The sequence below is a fragment of the Pholis gunnellus genome (genome assembly GCF_910591455.1).
Source record: "Pholis gunnellus genome assembly, chromosome: 7".
In the NCBI taxonomy this organism is placed as follows: domain Eukaryota; kingdom Metazoa; phylum Chordata; class Actinopteri; order Perciformes; family Pholidae; genus Pholis; species Pholis gunnellus.
Genome location: NC_136533.1, coordinates 1550240 through 1571996, shown reverse-complemented (window position 1 = coordinate 1571996; position 21757 = coordinate 1550240). Strand labels below are relative to the sequence as shown.

The 21757-nt window shown below is 41.1% G+C and overlaps 1 protein-coding gene across 1 annotated transcript in view; it reads right to left on the bottom strand.

Moving 5' to 3' along the window:
• Positions 1-19816, bottom strand: part of LOC306698518 (RNA-binding protein Raly) — a 30423-nt gene extending 10607 nt beyond the window's left edge. The window contains exons 1-3 of the mRNA XM_079162839.1: positions 19695-19816; positions 17649-17721; positions 7656-7706 (exon numbers count right to left, since the gene is read on the bottom strand). Coding sequence (XP_079018965.1) covers positions 7656-7706; positions 17649-17721; positions 19695-19791 — 221 coding nt within the window. The 5' untranslated portion in view covers positions 19792-19816. The remainder of the gene's footprint in view (positions 1-7655; positions 7707-17648; positions 17722-19694) is intronic.
• Positions 19817-21757: the final 1941 nt, after the last annotated feature.

The following is a 21757-nucleotide window of genomic DNA, read 5'->3' as shown; positions in this document are numbered from 1 at the left end:
CCTTAATTCTTACAAAAGTGTTAAAAATGATCCATCATGAAATTAAGTGAGAATGAAAGCTCTAACGTAATAATGAAGCTGCAGTTGAAAAGTCAAGTGAAAGTTAATTTTTGGTGTTAAATCTGCAGCACAGCTGTGTTAAACCTGCTCGAGTTGAGCGGAAACTTTGTGAAGGACAGAATAATTTATCTCAGAAAAAAACCGATAACCGGCACTGATTTCATTTCATCAAATAATCCCACATTCCCTCCCTGCTTGCTTTTCTTCCTCTTTCTAACCCCGACGGCGTGTTTTTGTGTGTGTGTTGTGCTGCAGGTTGAGATCTGACTGACGCCTCCAATTTGATGCAGAGAGCGATAGAGGAGGCCCTTCCTCTCCCTGTCAACCTCCGCTGTCTATCACGGCAGCCATCTACAGCTGCAGGAGGAGCGACTGCAGGGGGAACATGAATACACTTCATCTCTTTCACCGTCGCATAAATAAACATGCACACACATACACACACACACTCACACACACTGCTCATTTCAAAAGCTGCTTCAGGGGTGTAGAAACACATTTACACTACAAAGGCCTGAGGAAAAATGACAAAAACATGTAATAATGTTCAGGGGGGGATTTCATGTTTTCACTTCACGTGACAGTTTTGATCAAATCTGGATTTTCATTTTTTACGTGAGTTGATTCAGATCAATGGGAGGAAAAATATCAAATATGCTACAAGTTGTACAGAATTCACTGTTCAAGTTACTGTCAAACGGAACTTCTTAAACTGTTAGTTTAAGTGTATGGGGTCAGACCAGTTTCAGTATTACTGTAAAGACCCATATTTTTGGGGTTTTATTTAAATGACTCTCCGCAGAAATACATTTCAATGCATGCAAAAAAAGTTAGCACTGTATAAAGATGTAACTATAATCTTAAAAATATGTTTTTGATGCACAAAAACAAAGTGTTCCTTTATGTGTTGATGTTGAATGTTTGTGATAAACTGAAGGATGAAGTGTTCCTTTATGTGTTGATGTTGAATGTTTGTGATAAACTGAAGGATGAAGTGTTCCTTTATGTGTTGATGTTGAATGTTTGTGATAAACTGAAGGATGAAGTGTTGAAGTGTTCCTTTATGTGTTGATGATGAATGTTTGTGATAAACTGAAGGATGAAGTGTTCCTTTATGTGTTGATGATGAATGTTTGTGATAAACTGAAGGATGAAGTGTTCCTTTATGTGTTGATGTTGAATGTTTGTGATAAACTGAAGGATGAAGTGATGAAGTGTTCCTTTATGTGTTGATGATGAATGTTTGTGATAAACTGAAGGATGAAGTGTTCCAGGTGACCAGCAATGCGTAAAGAAAAACACTTCATGTCCAAAAACAAAGGTTAAAAATGTTCAGTAAAAGAGTTTCATAAAAAGGTAGAAGTGATGTGATTCCAGCTAAAAAATACAGAATGTTTGTGTCGTTAGTCACAAACTTACAGCCTGCAGGTCTCACTTCACTTTTATCGTCTTCACATAGACTTCAGGATTCAGATTTGTCTTTATGTCTCTGTCACACAAACAGCAGCACAGGCAAAGGGATTAACATCTTTTGATTGACAACTTTTTGATTTGTGATGCATATTCAGACCTGCTGCTGTGTTTGTCCTCGCAGGATAACTGCTGAGTGTGTGTGTTGGTCGTGTGGGGGGGGGGGGGGGGCACTGTACCTCGCTAAGCTGATAATCCGCAGCCCGGCAGATAAACGCCTATAAATATTTACAGGACGGCGGTGTTGACACGACCACAGCTTTGCATCCTGTCTCCGAGCTGAGACCCGGCTGTGGACTCACACATTGAAGCTTGTTGTTATTCTCCAGATAAAAATGAAATAAATAAAATACTCGTTCCTGGAGGCTTTCCCAGAGAAGGTGGTGTGCATGAAATATTATCCTTCTGCTGGCTGGACGGGTCAAATGTTTTTGTTACACCTGGACAAACACTGTTCAGGTGGTAATGGGGGGGTGGGGGGGGGGGGGGGGGGGGTTTATACAAAAAGATTTGGGTTCATTGTGTCTGTGCATGTATCCCACAATGCACTGCTCCAGTGATGGAGGAAGTATGTAGATCCTTTACTGACAGTAAAAGTACAAACACTACACTGTGAAAATACTCTGTTACCTGTCAATCGCTGTATCATGACAGGTCGTGAAATAGTCACGAAATGCAATCTTATTGTTTTCTGTACATGGACACAAATTGTCAGGTTTTTTTCATGGTGGACACAAATTAAATGCATCAACGTGAAGTGGTATTCAATATCTCAAAAGACACCTATAGTGATCCGGGGGAGAGGAGGTGGATGGATCCAAAAAACACAGGACTTTCAACCACTAGACCGGTGTTTGACACAACATTATGGTTTCATGGAAGTGTTGCCGAAATAACTGTACATAGTTTTTTTTAGCCCATCCTTGAGGTTTTCCCAAAACCTAAGTTGCCTAAACCTAATCGTTTGAACCAACGTTCTGTGTCCCTGTACCCAAAAACCAATAGATTGCATTTTGCACATTTCCCGAACTACCCAGAGACTGTGTTGCAAAAATCAAATAATGTGAAATATAATGATATAGAACTCCCTGCACATCTTTCTAGATTTTCCATGAATGACTTTTACTTGTAACAGAGTCATTTCTACACCACGATGACGTCTGCATACTTTCTTGACCGATGCTGTAACTCAGACGATCGTCCTGCAGTAACTGAACCACGACCGGAGCTGCACTTCACAAATGAATCATGTGGGCTTCCTCGCTGAAACGAGGGCATGTGTGTGAGGAACTAAGCAGACGAGTGAACAGAGGGAGGGAGGGAGGGAGGGAGGAAACGAGTGGAGCGTTTATCTGAGCGGCTGCCGGCTGCCAACACACTCGTTTTTCATGCTGTCAGCCTCTTTTTCCCCTCTCATCTGCTGTTCTCTCCATCCTCTTCCTCTCTTTCATCTTCTTCTACAGCTAACAGAACAGTTACACCTCCTCCTGCTCCTCCTGCTCCTCCTCCTCCACCTGTCCTTGGCTGCCTGCAGTGATCGCTGTTTTCAGCCCGTGGTGGGGGAGGTCAGACTGCCGTCACTTCACCGCTTTTCCATTTTTTTAATGCATTTTAGTTAGACATTCGTTTCTTTTAACCTTCGCCTGAAAGTCAACGGAGTGAGCGAGGCTGCTGCTGTTGTTTCAGAATCACCTTGTGTCACTGCAGACGGAGGGGAAAGTGTTGCAGCAAACTGTTGGTATTTGGTCTGTAAAGCAAGTTTGAAATGAAATCGTGACATCTAATTTAACTAATTTAATTTAGAATTTCTGCCAATTTCACTCAAATTTTACACGTTTGGTTTCAGTTTCATGAGAGAGATATTCGTTAATTACCGAGACTACATGTTCACTATGAGCAACCAGGGACACATCCGGCCGAGAGTCCCCCACAGAATACCAGTAGAATGGACATTGAACTGGTTTCCTTGGTTATTTGACCGGTACAAAAGAAAATGGTGTTTGTCGTTAGATGTTACGGTGACCGCCACATTAGTGGGGCCGTAAAGTGTTGTCAGAACAGCTGCAACTACGACTCTCATCTCACACAATGTGCCTCACCAACATGGCCGTTAGCTTGGCTTGCTAGCTAACTCGATTACGCACCAAATGTAACGTCATCTCACCTGGCTGTGTTTTATCCAGCGTCTCTCTTCATCATCCGTGAAGAGAAAGAACGAGTGAGGCCCGTTTTACAACTTTCTTAACATGTAATATTATCTTTTAAATCAACAAACACATTATGTGTAAGTCATGGCACAGTTCAAACGGGATCAAATAGTTGTCTGTCTCTCGCCGTTGAATACTGCTCAGGTCCAATGGTGGTCCACCGGAAGGGGCGGGGCTTCGCCTCTCTATAGCAACGTTTTACTGATTTACTCTCTACGCTTCTTAATGTTACTCCACTGCTCGTTTTATTCGTTACTGCAAAACCTCACCTCAGCGACGTGCGATAATTCGGTTTATTTATACAGAAGTTGGCCCGCTACAACGGTACGCAAAAAAAATGGCCGCCGCTCTGATCATCCAACTACATCGATGTCCGTTCTAATCCTGTTTTATTTCTATGGAGTCACCAGTTAACACGGTCACTGGTTACACCAAAACACCGTCTACGGCTGCGAAGCTATTAAACGTGTCGACTGACCACAGGTCTGTCTGAAGCTCCATTTTAAAACTCAGTAAAGTCAAACCTCTGAGTCTGCGTCCTGGTGTTTGACGTTCTGCACATGAACACAGGTGACGTAGTTTTAGCCTTTCTGTCAAATCTCAGGTGAGTTCTGAGCAGCTGATGGAGGAGGAATCACATGTTTAGGAGACAAGGAAATGATTTATAACTCCTGTTTTGTGTCGTTCTCCTTCACACTCAAGTGCCGAAGTGACACATTTTCCCTGACAAACACACGGCAGAGTTTTTGTTGTTTTTTTAGTTTTAGTTTTTTCTCTGTTGTCTAGAATTTGCTGAGTCCTCAGTGTGCGCAAATAAGCGCAGTGTCACCTTCAGTGCTGTCAAGGAGTTTTACCGGCTGTGAATAAGCAGCAGGGCGCCGATAAAATAGTGTCCAGACCACAGCGGGTCGATTTATACCTGCTGTTTGGCTACATCCACACTAACTCCTTTCTGTTTTGAAGCGGTGGTTTTAAAATGAAAACGCTCTACGTCCACACGGGCGCTTCGGCATCGTTTTGGAAATGGAAAAGAAATTGGGGAAATTGGCTCTTTCTCTCTTTCACATACATCAAATGTACTTAAAATTTACAAATCAGAGTTTACTAGATTATGGGTCAATACATTTGGTGAGCACACTTCTCACTCGTTTCCTCGGTTTCGTTGTCTGTTCTCTCGTAGCTCTGCCGGGGGCTGACTGTCGTACTGGAGACATTTATGCTTTTGTTCTTTTACAGTTTCTGTGTGAACTTCACAATAGTTGTGCAGAACAAAATAAGCATAAATAAGAAAAGGAAAGAAACTCTGTTTTGTGTCCGTCGCTCTCCTCAAAGCCACAAAATGGGACTTCAAACGTACAAACGACAGCATGTGGACACATCAAGGTTCATAAGAATATATTGTCCTCATCTCTCACACACACACACACACACACACACACACACACACACACACACACACACACACACACACACACACACACACACACACACACACACACACACACACACACTTTCTGCTACTTCAAAAACTAAAGCGCTACAAAAAAAGAAACTAAATAAACAAAGTAAACACTGATTGAATCAAGTTTCTTAAACACACTAAGAACAAACGCATGCACGCACGCATGCACGCACACACACACACACTCACGCACACACACGCACGCACACATGCACACACACACACACACACACACACTTCCTGCATCAGGGCTATTTTAATTGAATGTAATTGAGTTAAAAAAAACAGCTTAGCTGTGAATCTATTTTCTGCACCAGAGCTAATTTAATTGTGTTTAAAGAGTTTACTTCTTTGTTTCCACACATTTCGTCGTGCACTCATTCATACGTCGTAAACTTTTCCTCTTCTCTCTCTTCAGGAGTTTTCTTTCTCCAGTCGGGTTTGGATGTAACGACACAGTGACCTCAGTGCGATACTCTACAGGGTTCAGGCTTCGTTACGCTCACAACATTATATCTAATGAAGCGAGAAGGAAAAAAACAAACCGGGAACACTACAACATGAACGTTCTATTCTTCCGTGGTCAGAACGTGCACTAAAGGTTTCACCTTCTCCTGTAAGGTCATTTTGTGAAATACATATTTGAATGACAAATTGTTTCTGTTATTATTGTTTTGTTTGTCATCCATTATTACAGAAGCGTGCAGTGAGAAATGAAAAAAACAGATTTTACTGGTGTTGTACTGACACCAAACGAAAATAACGGTCTTGGGTGGGTTTGTCATAGTGTGGATGTTGTTCTTATTTTTTTCAATAGTTATATAGTTATTTTCTGGCTAATAATAGTTTTTTGTTTTTTTGTGTAGAAAAGTGAGAACGAAACAAGTGCAGACGAGTACATGAACACATATACGAGCCAATGAATTACACAAAGTCAGACGGACGAAGACAAAGACGACATAAGGACACCGAGGAAATAACGGTTTAGACTGAAGAGCATAAAAGTGAGAAATGGAGGTCCAGCAAAATGAATATAAGTGTGTGTGTGTGTGTGTGTGTGTGTGTGTGTGTGTGTGTGTGTGTGTGTGTGTGTGTGTGTGTGTGTGTGTGTGTGTGTGTGTGTGTGTGTGTGTGTGTGTGTGTGTGTGTGTGTGTGTGTGTGTGTGTGTGTGTGTGTGCCCATTTATGTGTGATCTGTGATCCGTTTGATGGGGTGTCGATTGAGGTTCGGTAGTAATATGGGATATATTTCAATCCACACATAAATACACAAATACAATACATGTACACAAATATCCCTATATACTGTATATGTGTGTATATATATATATACACACCATTGAAAAGTTGTGAATCAGCTGTTCTTTTGATGTTGATTGATAACTATTTTAACAGAGATGAAACATAAAACACCAAATCTTTTATGACATTTGAAATAGTTTTGGCCCCAAAAGAGGAAGAATTAAATAATTCAAACTTCCCCACAGCGTTACATAACAGAGCGGAAACTGTTGAAGCGTCAGTGACTCCCGATCGTTATTTCACATCATGAAAAGACATTGTATGTATTTATATATATATCTGAGTGTCTTTATTATTATTTATTTAATGACTATTCTTTCATATTTAGCTTATTTAGCATATAGCTTTTCTTCTCATCTTTCCCTTTGTCTCTCTCTTAGTCCTCTATTTATTTGAATCTCTATCTCAGTCTTGCTTTCTTCTGTTTCCATAAATCCCAGAGATGTGATTTTAACTTTCCCAGTTCAGGTCCGTCCTCTCTCTCTCTCTCTCTCCCGTCTCTGCTTGTTTGATGGAGTTTTGTACTCGATGGCTGTATTTTGATGGCGAGGATGATGTGGAGGGCAGAGGGGAGGCCGGCAGCTGCACTCATCCTCATACACAACAAGTTCGAACTGGGATCCACTCGCAGCTTTCATCTCTATCTGGAAGTGTAAACAGGCTCTCTGAGGGGAAGGAGGATCGTTTTCTAACCTCACAGTCCAACCAACGTACGCTGCCGTCAAACAGGAAATCGAATTTTCCGCTGTGAGTCAGACACAAATGGAGAGTCGAGGCAGTTCATGTTCTCCGAGAGGGCGACCAATTTCCTCCCCTCGGTTTGAGTCACTCAGGACAAACACATTTAGAGGCTGCTGAAAACACTGTTGAAGTTGTGATGAGGTCGTTCACAGCTGCTGCCTGAATCATTTAGACCAAAAATATCGGTTCTGTTTCCGGCAGCTTTCACATGAATACGTCTCCTCTGTGACTCTGTCAGACGACTGATCTCACAACAACAACCGGTTCTCACTGCGTCAAACACTGCAGCTCGGTGTTTGACACCGACACACGTACGCACCGCGCTTTCAACTACCTCCAAGGTAAAACACACCAGTGTCATTATTAGACTCTGAGGAAACCGATTCATTAAAAGGTTATCAGATGTTTGATACCTGTTGTAGTGATCATCTGGGTATCTGTCGTACTCCATCTCATAGGCCGATCTGAGGAGACAAAGAGAGACATTAAGGTTACAAACAGCTGACCGTCCGATCACTGGAAACCAGTAAAGATCAATAGAGTCAAACCTGTCGCCAGGAGAAAATGTTGGCGTTGTACGTTTATTGCAAACCACTCGATTTGTTGGAGATTCACAAACAAAAATACATTTCATAAATATGTTTCATATCAGTCTCGGATCACGCTTGCAGATCACGCTCAAGGTCACGTGGTTAATGTTGTGAAACAGTTGGTTAGGTTTAGGCAGCAAAACTACTACAACGTAACAATGTAGCGTAACAACGTAGCGTAACAAAACAATGTAGCGCAACAACGTAGCGTAACAACGTAGCGTAACAACGTAGCGTAACAACGTAGCGTAACAAAACAACGTAGCGTAACAACGTAGCGTAACAACGTAGCGCAACAACGTAGCGTAACAACGTAGCGTAACTACATAAAGCAACAACGTAACGCAACAACATATCACAACAAAGTAACGCAACAATACAACATAGCAAGGTAACACAACAAGGTAATGCAACAACGTATGCGCAATGCAACAACGTAACGCAACAAAGTTACTACGTAGAGCAACAAACCAATAACAACAAACTCTTTAGTTTAAGTCTGAACGTTTATTTAACGTTCCTACAAACATTAAATAATATAAATCTCTAGAATGTGGCTGTACGCAGCTTTAAGTGTTTATTAATGTACATTATTTGACAGCAATTGTAATTATTTATTTTAAAGAAAGTATACAATAAATTATTACAATTGTGTATTTTGTTATATTGTCACAGTTGTTGACTAATACACTATTCAACACTTGCCACTACATTCTAGTATTTTGTAAACTTTTTAATAATTGACTAAAATTGAGACCGCAACAGAATAAAATAGACTACAGTGGAATAAAATACAATATAATACGTTCATCTGCTACAGCTAAATATGCTAATATAATAATTCAAAATAAGTAGATTACAACTAGAATATCTTTGAGAATAATATGTGATTACTTGAATAAATAATCCTTATTATAATAGAACATTTAATCAAATTAAATGATCTGCCACACAGCAGCTGTCTGTCGTCTCTGGAGCTGAACTGAGCAGATGGCATTCAGACCTACTTAACACAGTGCCAAAGAGCCTCTGGGCAAGGCAGCACACAGCGTCTGCACTGAAACCGGCAACCTTGGCTCACCCAGAAACGCTGTAATCACGTCAGTGAAACCACAGGCTAATGCTAGCTGGCTACTGTAGCAGCTGCTGTAATGCTACACTGTAGCTCAGTACTCGGATCTTTCACTTAAGTGAGAGTAGTAGTACCACAGTGTAGAAATACTCTGTCACAGGTTACAGGCCTACATTCAAAATGTTACTCGTAAAAGTACAAAAGTATTAGCTTCAAAATATACTTTGGGTACCAAAAAATGTACTTTCTCTGCAGAATAATATACATTATATTAATGTTTATATTTAATGATGCATTAATGTGTTCATCACTATTTTTAATGATTTTATATACTGCCGGTAGTTTAATCTATAATAACACATCATCACTTATTAGTTGATCATATTGTCTTTTAATAATCTGAATCTGTAAAGTAATTGTCAGATAAATGTAGTGCAATAAAAGTTCAATATTTCCCTCAGAAATTTAGAGGAGTAGAAGAAGTGTTGAGTAGCAGAAAAGCAAAATACTCCATTTTGTACTCAGGACTTGAGTAAATGTACTTAGTTACATTCCATAAATTGGGCTTCTTTTCTTCATTTTACTTAGTTAGTGGTTTTAGTTTTCTATGACTTTTCTTTCTTTGTTTTGTTTACAAAGAAATCTGATATACGACGAGAAGTCAACCTTGATTTGTTCTTTACATAACTTCGGTAAGACCACTGCTGTAGTTATTTTAAACTAAACCAAGATCTTTTTCTAAACCTTAATAACTTTCCCGTGAAGACGGAAGTTTGTTTTGAAGACTGTATTCATGTAACGAGGAGTTTCTGGACTTTTAAAGGAAAATGATCTAAAAAAATGACATTTGGTAAGAAGCGATGTATGATGATGCGTTGAACTTTAAGGGTCAACTTCCAAAAAGAGCAGAGGAGGAAGAAGAGGCAGAAGAAGGAGAAAAAGCAGGAGCAGAAGCAGAAGAAGGAGAAGAAGGAGGAGAAGAAGAAGAAGCAGAAGAAAAAGACGAAGAAGCAGAAAAAGAAGAACCAGAAGAAGAAGATCAGCTGGAGCGATAATGAAAGAGAGATGGAGACTGAACTCTGAAGCGCGGCACTATTTATCCACTGAGGAGAAGGAATCAATAACCATCTAACACACACACACACACACACACATCCTCTCTATCGGAGGACTAATAAAGAGACTCCAGCAGGAGATCAAACGGCCACACAGACACAGACGGTAACCACTGATGGAGAAACAAAACCCCTCCACCTCTCCGTGATGGGTCGTATCAGCTCCTCCCGCTGCTCGCGTCATTCGTCTTCATCAGCCCTGATGTGGCGTTAATCAGCGCTTAACGACGGCATCGATCCGGGGGGCCCGACTCGGGGGCCCCTCGGCTCACTTCTATTGAGCTGTGTAGGAGCAAACCTTTAAAACATGACTATTGATCTGCAGGACTGGGGGGTTCCACGCTAAATGACTGTTTTATAGCTCAAAGCCGCTGGTTTATCTGCGTAATTAGGTCTCACAAGCAGCACCCGAGAGGCCGCTATACCTCGCTGCGATCACGGAGCCGTAACGGCGAACTGAGCTCCTCCCAGTGATCCCAGTAAAAACGTCCTTCAGGCTGTTCTGGATTTTATGAGCAACAGTCTGCGCTCAGCTCCACACCCTCCTTTTTTTATTCTCCTCATTACTGGAGGTAATCAATTGATTTCAATTCAGCGGACTAATTACGCTGCAGCTTCACGAGCATCTTTAAAGGGTCCCTCTTGTTTTACAGGAAGTCGATTGGAGATGTTGTGGGTAAATTTAAAGTTATTCCAGGCAGTTAAGAGCCTGATTCACAGGAGGTTCATAGATTTTTTAGACCAGAGAGTAACTCCTCCTGCTATAATGAACACTGTTTAATGGGACCAGGGAGGATTGATGGTGTAATAAAACCTCCGTACATGATGCAAAAAAAGGTTGAATTTAGTGAACGCTTTACTGCTGAACAGAACTACAATAATGTCAAAGCTCTGAATGATTCATTCCTCTGCAGCGTCCATGAAAACGTATAACCCACAATAATAATAACAAGAATACAGTAAAAAGAAGAATAGTAAAAAGGATAATTATAATAAGAATACAAATAATAATAATAACATTTATTCATTTATTTTACTTTATTTTATTTTTATTTTGTATTCACCTTGGTTGTCTCTCCTTAAATAGAAAAAAGAGACTTTGGTTTCTTTTTTAACATCTACATTTTCTATTTAATCAAATTTATATAAACATAATGTATTTAAAGTGTCAAAAGTAAAAGTACTTGTTAGCAGGAATAGGATAGCTGCAAAGAAACTACAAAAGTACAATAAAAAAAGTACTCTGAAATGTAAGATAGTATAAATAACTCCCAATTGTACTTAAAATCAGTAAATGTACTGAAGTACTGCTGCTGTGTAAAACCCAGAACACTTTAGCGGAGAGGTTGCGTCAGTGTTGTGCTCGTAATCACAGTGAAGGAGCCCCCCCGGGTGTCAATAAGCCTTTTAATTAGCTCTGCGCCGTGCGGCTGGAGAACCCTAATGGTGTTATTAGAGAACTCAAACGTTGTTCCTCTGATGGGAATAATTACACAGCAGCAAAGACCGTCGATAAACACCGCAGACAAACTCATTTAGAGAGAGAGAGAGAGAGAGAGAGAAATCAATGATCGGTTCAAATATCCTTTTCTTTAATCTGCAGAGAGCGGTTTGAGAAGTCTGCTCTGAGCAGAGGGGGAAAGTGTTCACGAGGAGCAAACATGGCTGAAGTGAACTCGAACACAGACGAGGAAATGATGAGGAATTTGCATTTATATAGCTGCTACTTAACCCTCATCACTAATGACAGCATTCACACACCAAACAGCAACGCGCGTGTGTGTGTGTGTTCATACATATTCATGTTCTTCCTGGGTTGAGCGTCTGGCAGCAGGTGAAGTCAACACACACACACACACACACACACACACACACACACACACACACACACACACACACACACACACACACACACACTCCACCGCCACCATCCATTTATTCTGATTTACCGCTCACCCTCAACCGGCCTGCTGCAGTGTCATAAATCAGCAGCGGCGTGCTGTAGCGCGGCCGTGGTGAGACGGCGGTTAATGGGCCGTGCAGCCCGGCGGTGTTCCTGCCACCGCAGCTCGCTCAGCTCGGACCGAAGGGAGCGGGTTCAGGAGGTGAGGCGGTGAGGAGGTGAGGAGGTGAGGAGGTGAGGGGGTGACCTCAGGCTGCTGGGAGGTCTGCAGAGGAACTTATGTCGCATTAATGCAACGAGAGACTGTATATCAAATGTGGAGGTAGTCGCTATCACGTCTCTTGTTGGTTTGTGGATGTTTTGAAGCCTCCAGGTCGGCGTTTCGGCCGTCGCCATCTTGTTTATTTGCAACCAGTGAACAGGAAGTGACCATATCTGGACTGAGGAGGAGTGACGTAGAGACGCCGTATACGTCTCTGGTTTGTTATTGTTGTTATTGTTGTTGTTATTTTGCAACCATATTGGGAATGTGGAGGAGTGACCTGTCAATCACTGTGTAGCCCCGCCCCTAAAGCATCCCCTGCTTTATGGTCTGTTTGACTCTAAATGGACCATCATTTACTAAATGAACATCATGCTGTATTGAAGAAGACTTGAAACTAGAGATTGAGACCATAAACTCATGTTTACAATGTTTACTGAGGTAATAAATCAAGAGAGAAGTAGAGACATTTTCTCATAGACTTCTATACAACCAGAGGAGTCGCCCCCTGGTGGACACTAGAGAGAATGCAGCATTAAGGGGCTGTTCACATGGTGGTAAACTCCAGCCGTGGCGCTTTCATCCTTTTATACAAAGTGATTGGGTGGGTTGAGCTACTGTCGTGCCTGTGGTTACTCAGCAACGAAAACCTGCGCGTTAAGATGACGATGATGATGATGAAGTTGCAAGTTTAGCAGTAAACCTCACTGACTAAACTAAACAAAAATAAGTGGATTTGCGACATATCTTACCTGATGCTTAATAATATGGAAGTGCCTGTAAAAGCAAACAAACATCACGTCAGCCAAAGTCTGTTGTTCAATGTCATTAAACCAACATCTAAATGTGGTGTTTGTGCAACTGTGACAACCGTATTGGACGACAACAAAGGCTGTCTGAGAGAAAGTGACGGAACGTTTTGTTAGCATGTAGTTCAGATCCAAGGTTGTTTTTATCTTCCAAAGAGGGCAACGATTGCTCCCCGAATGACAGCGATTGTTGCACATCAGAAAAAGTGACTTTAGTGTAATGCTTTGAGCGAACGCTAACATCAAGATGCTAACATGCCAACGGTGACAATGCTGCTGAGCCAGCATCAAATGTTTATGACAATTAGACTTAAATAAAAATGTATTTTACATATTCTGCAAAAGCAGGAAGAGAAATATGGGAGGAAATAATCCTGCAGCTAAAAAAAAAAAGCCATGAAAGAAAACGTTAATGGTGCGTCTCAACGACTATCTGAATTATTATCTTAATTATATGCTTTTGTCTCTGCGTGTAAACACGTTTCTGGTTCGGTCATTTCACAGCAGATGAGGTGAAACCGCCGCCGCCATCGCAGCTCCATCAAAGGAGACATTTAAATTTAAATAAGGAGGCTGGTTAGTGTGTGTGTGTGGGGGGGGGGGGGGTTAAATGTTTTCTTGTTGTTTTTCTTGTGCGGACTCTTTATCGAGCTGTTATTTTTCTCCTCAAAAGGAAACGCTGATTCATCTCTTTCCACTAAACGCTCGTCTCAGCAGGACGACCGAGGGACAAGAAGACATAATTATCTCTCTCTCTCTCTCTCTCTCTCTCTCTCTCTCTCTCTCTCTCTCTCTCTCTCTCTCTCTCTCTCTCTCTCTCCTTTGATTTTTCTCCCTCCTCTCAGTCGATGTGAAGTTAATCAGGAGGCGGTGAAAACACAGTCCACCTCTAACAAAGACCACGGATCAATGTGAACGCTGTACAAACCAAAAAAGAAGACCTGCTGGGGGCCCTGGGAAGCTTCCCCATCAGTTAATAAAACGCTGATTCACACGGATTCCCAGCATGCCGTGCGTCTCCGGGACCAAGGGCGTAGAATTCAGTAGGGACGGTGGGGACATGTCCCAATATAAGAAAACTAAAGAAAACCCAGAAGGCGGAATTCTAGTCTGACAACTACGAAGGAGTATTTGAGCCACTGTTAGAAACATTTATAGTCAGAATATTATAATATTATGAGACCGGCAGCTCTGTGTCTCTGCAGACAGAAAGGTCCGTCTGACATCAAGGTAAAGAGGTGGAAATATTCTAAATATATCGTACATTTAGACTGATATTGATTCTTTTAGGTGTTTTGGCCATATGCGCTGTATCTAGCAGGCCACACGTCGGCTGGTTTACTACAGCTGTATGAACCCAAAATAAACTGATTTAGCAGTCAGTAATTTAATCGTAAAAATTCCAAATGGAGCTTGGATCGATTAGCGCTGGGCTTCGCTAACATTGTAGCTGCTGTCAATCACAAGGTAGCCCCGCATAACATAGACTATAGAATTACTGATAATTAGTAAACATGATTATCATTTCATTGTTTGTTAACAGTAAAATAATTATTAACTAAAGTTAAATTAATTATGAATTTGCCATTTATTAATAATAGTTATTATTAAGTGTTACTAAAAGTCTTCACCCGTTTCTCTGATCACCAATCCAGATCACAGAAACCAAGTGTCTTGTTTTACATGACGTTTAAGAAATCAAGTCACTGGAGAAAGATAAATGTAACCCGGGTACTATGAGTGCAAGTCCACGCACTGACTAACGGTCCTCACGAGTACAGTAGAACAAATGTGTGTGTGTGTGTGTAAAAAAATACCAAACACAGTGAGGATGCAGCCGATCGATCATACTGGAGTGATTTAGTGAAGCCCGGGGAACAATGCCTCTGTGTGTGTGTGTGTGTGTGTGTGCTTGCTCTCAGCAGGAGACTGAAGACATGATGTCATGTTAAACTAACAGCTGCTGGACTCTGTGACAGCGATCATCCAACATGATGACAAACAACTTCCCTTCACAGCAACTGGAACTAAGCAAACACACAGAGAGACACTGAAGCGCCGCGCAGTCTCAACAAAACGTTGCGTTATTCATATATTTTCATATTGTTATAGTTTGACTTTCTACTGCATCAATTTTAGTGACACTGATGCGGTTTACATTTTACAGTCACTTCTGCTTTAGTCTTCCACCACCATGACTATAAAAGGAAAATAAATAAGGGTCATTATGTTTCTGATTTTATGCACATTTTCAATTTGCACATAAAAAGCGGGGATTCATAATAACCGCGACCACGTACGTCTATGCATCCAAGGCGGCAACCTCCGGTTCTGAAAGTGAAGCCGATGCTTCATGTGTCAAAACTGTTCTCTCTGCTGTCCATTTCTACCAGAGACGTATCCTCAGTCCGAAAATGGTCACATCTGTTTATCGGTTGCAAAAAAAACAAGATGGTGATGGCCAAAATGCCGAACTCGAGGCTTCAAAACATCAGTCCACACGTCACAAAAACTAAGTCCACATCTTATAAACAGTCAAATGAACCTAACCGAGTAGTTTTGTGGTCTAAACTTAACTATGTTGCTTCCTGTAAAGGCGAAAGTTCATTTTGAAAGGATCGTATTCATGTAACAAGCAGAAATTGACACGTGTTAATGGACTTTGGAAGGAAAATGCACGAAAAAATTTGAAGTAACTTATTACACACCCACACACACACACACACACACACACACACACACACACACACACACACACACACACACACACACACACACACACACACACACACACACACACACACACACACACACACACACACCTCCTTCCTGCAGTGTTTCCTCTTGTGAACTCAGCAGCTTGTGTTCCAGATGGAATCGGCCTCCCTCTCTGTGTCCTAATCAAAACTAACGACGATAAACCTGCTCTGAGAAAAGCTCAGTGAGGATCCAACATTCATCAATGACAAAACTACTCGCAAGTAACAAGGAGAAGAGAAAACATGAGAGGAACCTTGTTCACGCCGTCCCAAGTTTCAAAGTTCTCTTTCAGCTGCTCAGCAGCAAACAGCAGCAAGGCTCAGTTTGAGACTAGCTGGTGAACAAAGTCCAGCATTTAGCAGCTGAAGAGACAGATATTTCCCTCAGGATTTGGAGGAGGAGACCAAAAATAGAGCTAAAAGAGAGAGAATAGTGGACTTACATTCATCAGGTAACACAAAGACTCCTCATGAATAGGCATGTTGGTCTGTAACTGCTGGATGTGTATGCTAGTAACAGTATTAATAATACTATTTAAACTAATGTCAGATACATGTTAGTGTTAAAATAAAACCTACAACATTTCCCTCTGAGAAGAAAGGGGAGTAGAACTATAAAGTAGCAGGAAATGGAAACACTCAAGTAAAAAACATCTGTTTCTTTAATTAGATTTGACTCTTTAGATTTTAGCTCTCTCAACAATTATTCTAAACCCAGTACATGAAGAAAAACTGAAACCTCAAATTATTGAAATTCCACTGAACGGATAAATTCAGTGAGTGTTAATTCTATCATCCAGATTTAGTCGGTGACCTGTGAACCCTACAACTCTTTTTCTCACAATAAAGGTGATCTAAGAATTGGAACTTATGTGAAAATCTGAGCAGAGTCGGTGCATTTAGAGAGAACAGATCCTGACGGTCTCTCCGGGGCCGGCTGCCCGGCCGCCTGCCCGTAATTCCCGGCTCTGGCCGGCGCAGAGTCGTGTTTGTCCCGGCTTTAATCCGTCCAGCGGCGTTGGGATTTGGGAGGACAGTTTGGCTTTAGTTTCCATGTGAACAGAGAATGAGGTTAAAGGAGGGGACAGCTGGTCTGTCACTCACTGTCAGGCTTCACACAAACACAAACAACAGAAAACTACTCACAATACTGCTGCTACTGTGAAGAGTACTACTGTTAGAAAATATGCTACTAAACGCAGACGTGTGATGTATTTACACACCTGGCTGGAGTCCCAGCGTGTTTTCATGGTGCGTCTCTCATCTCATTTACATTTATGACCCTTAAGATTTTCATGAAAGGAAGTATTCACATCATTTACTGCAATAAATGTACTTTTAAAATACACGTCCTGCATTGAAAATGTTCTTTCAGTGAAAGTATGTAAGCAGTTGAGTATACTTAAAGTATTTAAAGTAGACCAAATTACCCCTGTGATCATATATTTCTCAATAATAATAATAATCATTTTGTTTGTTAGTGAGAAATAGCTTCACAATGTTTGTTTAGTCCAAACCTTAAGATTATTACTAAAACATTAACATTATTACTAATACATTCATATTATTAACATTATTAGTATTTCAGATCCGAGGAATGGCTGGTTGGTGAAGTTGAAATGAGGAGTTATCGATACGATACCTTGCAAGCAACCTTGCTGTTGTGACATTTTCCAGTGAATATCACAATATATAAAGTACGATTTTCTATTTAAAATGAACAAACAAAGGAAGATACTGTAAGTGGTTACGTCTGATCTCGAGCGCACAGCTGATAAGTAGCCAACACGGTTTGTTTACATGACGTAACAGAAGAGTAACAGATATCAGTGAGGACAACAAGCGAAGTGTCCGACTGTAACATCGAACACACGCAGTGTAGCGGTGAAGACTCACCTGTCGGGGGTGCTGCTTCCTCTTTTGGCTGTCGTGGTGTGACCGGCTCTCAGCTCGCCGTTCATCCCGCCGTCTGAAAAACAAAAAACAAACCGTGAGATCAGGTTTGGACACAGAGGCCAGCCGTCTCACCACCTGACCCGAGGGACACGGCGATGAAGGTGGACAGGTAACACACACCCACGCTCATGTTTCCATCACTTAAGAGGACACATTGCATCACATTCATTTCCTGGAGACTTAACATCACGCTAACCTCAAACCAAGTCTTCACCCTAAAATGAAATGATTTATATTAAGAGGATTTGCGTTTTGTCCACAAAAGAAAGGCAAGTCCCCACAGTGTGATTGTGTAAACAGATGTCCCCACAACGTGAGTAATACAAACACACACACACACACACACACACTTGGACCTAGCGGGCTCAGCCGGCCCCCTTAACGAGCGGCCTGAGAGCCTGATTGGCCTCCATCTGTCAGACTGCAATTAAATTCCTGTCACATTCATGATGTTTTCCTTCTCTTTAAACAGTACCTGTCTATCAGCCGTGTGAAAATAAACCCTGAGTCATGAGATTACTTTTTAGAAAACGCCATGAACTCTGCAGCTTTTATGTAATCCTCAGGTTGTGTTGGGAAGTTAAGAAGAGCAAATCACCAAAAATCTGTTTACGTACGAGTGGCAAAAAACACCTATCGGCCGTAGTGATTATGACCTATCTGTAGAAGTTTGAGGATGTTAAAGAGCAAAAAACGACAGATAACACATCGTTTCCTAATCTTAACCACGGGGTTATCATGTAAACCATGATGAAGAAGGTCCCCTAACCTTAAGCAGGAACTTATTTCAACCAAAGCTCAGAGAAAATATAAGAAATACCAGAGACCAAATGATGATTGTGCATTCCAGCTGCCCTCATTCTGAAAATGCTCAAAATAATAAAGCTTCTCCGCCAAGTAGAGCTCATGAGACCTTATAATCGACCGGGATGCCATGAAGAATTTTATACAAGCAGCAATGATTCAGCTTTCTAATATCCCCATTGAAGATCCAACTATGCCAGATGAAGTTAATGGTCCAACTGTTGACATTTCAATGGGTACACTCTGAGAAACAAATTCAATATCATTCGACAATATCTCTCTCAATATCATGCTCAAGATTACTTTTCTATTTTAGCTTCCATCCGGCTCTGGTGTTAGTATCACTTCTTATACACGTTATATTTTTACTCTTGTACCAAATCTTTGTTGTTGCATTATACTTTTTCAATTATATTTGAATTTTGATTTACCTTACACTTATTGCTGCCGTGTTCTCTTATGCAATGGGGTCAGTATTATTTCAATAGTTATCCTATTGTTCATATATGTTTATATTTTTATTCTATTGTTTTGTTGCTATTTTTCTGTCGTAATCGTAATTAAACTCTGGCACAAGAATTTCCTTCAGGATTAATAAAGTTCTATCTATATCATGTTGTCTTCCTGAAGGGCTGAACATTTGAGGCGAGAAATAGGCATCGCACAGTAACAGAACCTTGACTCATATTTGATTACCTATAGTTTGACTGTTAAATCAGAGATTTTTGATTCATAAACTCGGGGTGAAGTCATGATTATGCAAATTCACATACAACACATTTCCGTATCCAAACGAGCGACACCCTTAGAAAACATTTTTCTTGTGCACCTTCCTTCTAGTCATAAAAAAAAAAAAACGAATCAACTCTCAGTTTCCCGTTTCCCTCCGTCTCCTCACTCAGACCGAGCAGTCACCATTTGGGATTTTGTAATTGAAAGCTGAGAGCAGTCTGTCTCTCCACGACCTCCATCAGAGCTCGGTGCACGGCTCCCCGGACCCCCCCCACATGTGAAGTCGTGTTCGGGGGAAGGCAGCAGCTGGCCCTTCGCCACCCATCATCGCCCTCCATCCCACAAGCAGCGCTGACAGTCGGCGGGCGAGGTTGTTTATGGGTGCCACGCCGGCTGATGCTTGTAGGACATTAGTCTTTTAGTGCGAGGTTTATGAGCGCCGTCACTCACCATCTGTTAACCGTCCTTTAATCGTCACCCTCCCCTCCCCTGGAGATCGATAAGACTGCCAGGTCGCCGCTGCGCTGAACGAGCGATTGTGCATCATCGACTGAGTGATTACAGCTATTTGCTTGCTTATTGCTTGGCATTGTTTGGACGACATATCAGCTTTAGAGAGAAGAGGGGGGGGGGGGGGGGGGGGGGGGGGGTTGGAGTAGAAGAGAGAAAGGGGAAATGAGAGGGGAGGGAAGGAAGAGAGAATGATGACAGGACAATTTCACACCCTCATGGTTATTGGTTTTCAGGGGCAGGCTATTCAAAGTTTGGCAGAAAATCCAGAGCAGAGGCCACAACGATCACTTCTGTCTGTACATGTTTGTGTTTGAACTCTTTGTCTGAAAATACTTGTTTGCGGTACGTCATAAAAGTTTGTCTTGGTTGCTCGCTTCAAAAGAGTTTAACAACATTTTCTGTCAAATTTCAGACGGTTGAATCCGTGAATCAGCAGAACTCACTGCTCCGTGTTACAAAGTTAGGTTGTGACCGTTTTGAAAGATTTATCCCCGATAATAACGGCTGAATCGATTGACTCGTTGGACTGTGTTAAAGATCAATGAGACGCTGCAGCAGACTGTTAAGTTTCTCTAAACCAAAAACTATCAGTGCTTTTAAAAACAGGTTCTGTTTTTAGGACTTAATGTACCGTTTTACGGTTACTAGAGAAGTACGTTTGAGTCTTATGTTACCTCGGTGTACCAGGGTCCAGACCTCGTTGCAGAGTAAATTTATAGGATTTATTCAGGTATCAAGGGGAAGTAAAGCAATTCATGCTTCATCATCCTCCCAAAATATGAAGCCGTAGGCTACATGAAGGTGACAACATATGAAACTAAAAGGGCTTGTCTCGATGTTAACGAACGTGAAGAATAATTAGTGTATCCGTGATTACATTTCAAAATGTAATGTGTTCTTCCTTGGCCCATTCTTCACTCTCACACCAAGTTTCATGAAAATCAGGCCGGTAGTTTTGCTGAAAAAACAAAAACAAACATTTCCTCTTAAGATAATCAGGAAGCATTTTCTTTACTTATTGTGATGATATGTGTTTGTTTTACATACTAAAATGACCTGGACGTAAAAGTAATTAAGTCAATATTATTTATGATAAGTGGCACTTGTTTAATCTAACAGGAACAATATGTAAATGAGGTGCTGACTTTGTGATCTGATTGTAAACTGAATGAATTTGAATACAAACTGTTTCTAATACAAAAATATAACTACAGAAATGTCATGTTTCTCTTCTCGGCGCACATAATCTGAAATGTATCACAATCATACGAGACGATCTCAGTTCTGTAATGAGAACCAGAAGAGAATTTAATGTCCAGGAATATTTACTGTAAATCTGTGTAACTCATAATAATCCGGTCCGCCCTTCAGCCAAACAAACAGAATTTAGAGTTAAGACGGAGATCAAAGCAACTGATCAGCAAACATTAAGAAAATAACTTAAAGATAGTAACGTTTTAAAGTCTCATGTTTATTCAATTTCTTTTATTTCACGGTTATTTCTTATTCGCTTTGACTCAATTCTTGAATGATAATCATTACTTTCAAAACAATCAATTCAAATCTCTGATCAATTAGATTTCTGTTCACAACATATGTTCATTTCACATTCATTCAAGCAAATAGCACAAAATAGTACAGCTAAGAGTTTCTACCTTTCGCAGACTTCAGAGTTGTGATGTCCAATGAAACCGTTGTGTTGTTGAGACTGTTTGAATAAAAAAAGAGCCACAGCGATTGAGAAGAGTTGAAACTAGCTCCCATGTTGCTCTCTGGCGTCAAGATAATTCAAATAAATGACGTGTAAAACAAATCTAGTGAAACTCCCTGAGCCTCCACTTAGTCCACATCCAAACCGACCGACTAACTTCTAACTGCATGTGACTTCATCAGGATACAATAAGAACTGCATACAGGTGAGCTGATGACCCAATCACATGACTTCCTGTCAGGTGACCTTAAAAGGGTCTTCCTGTAAATCCTGATCTAGTGAATCCTCA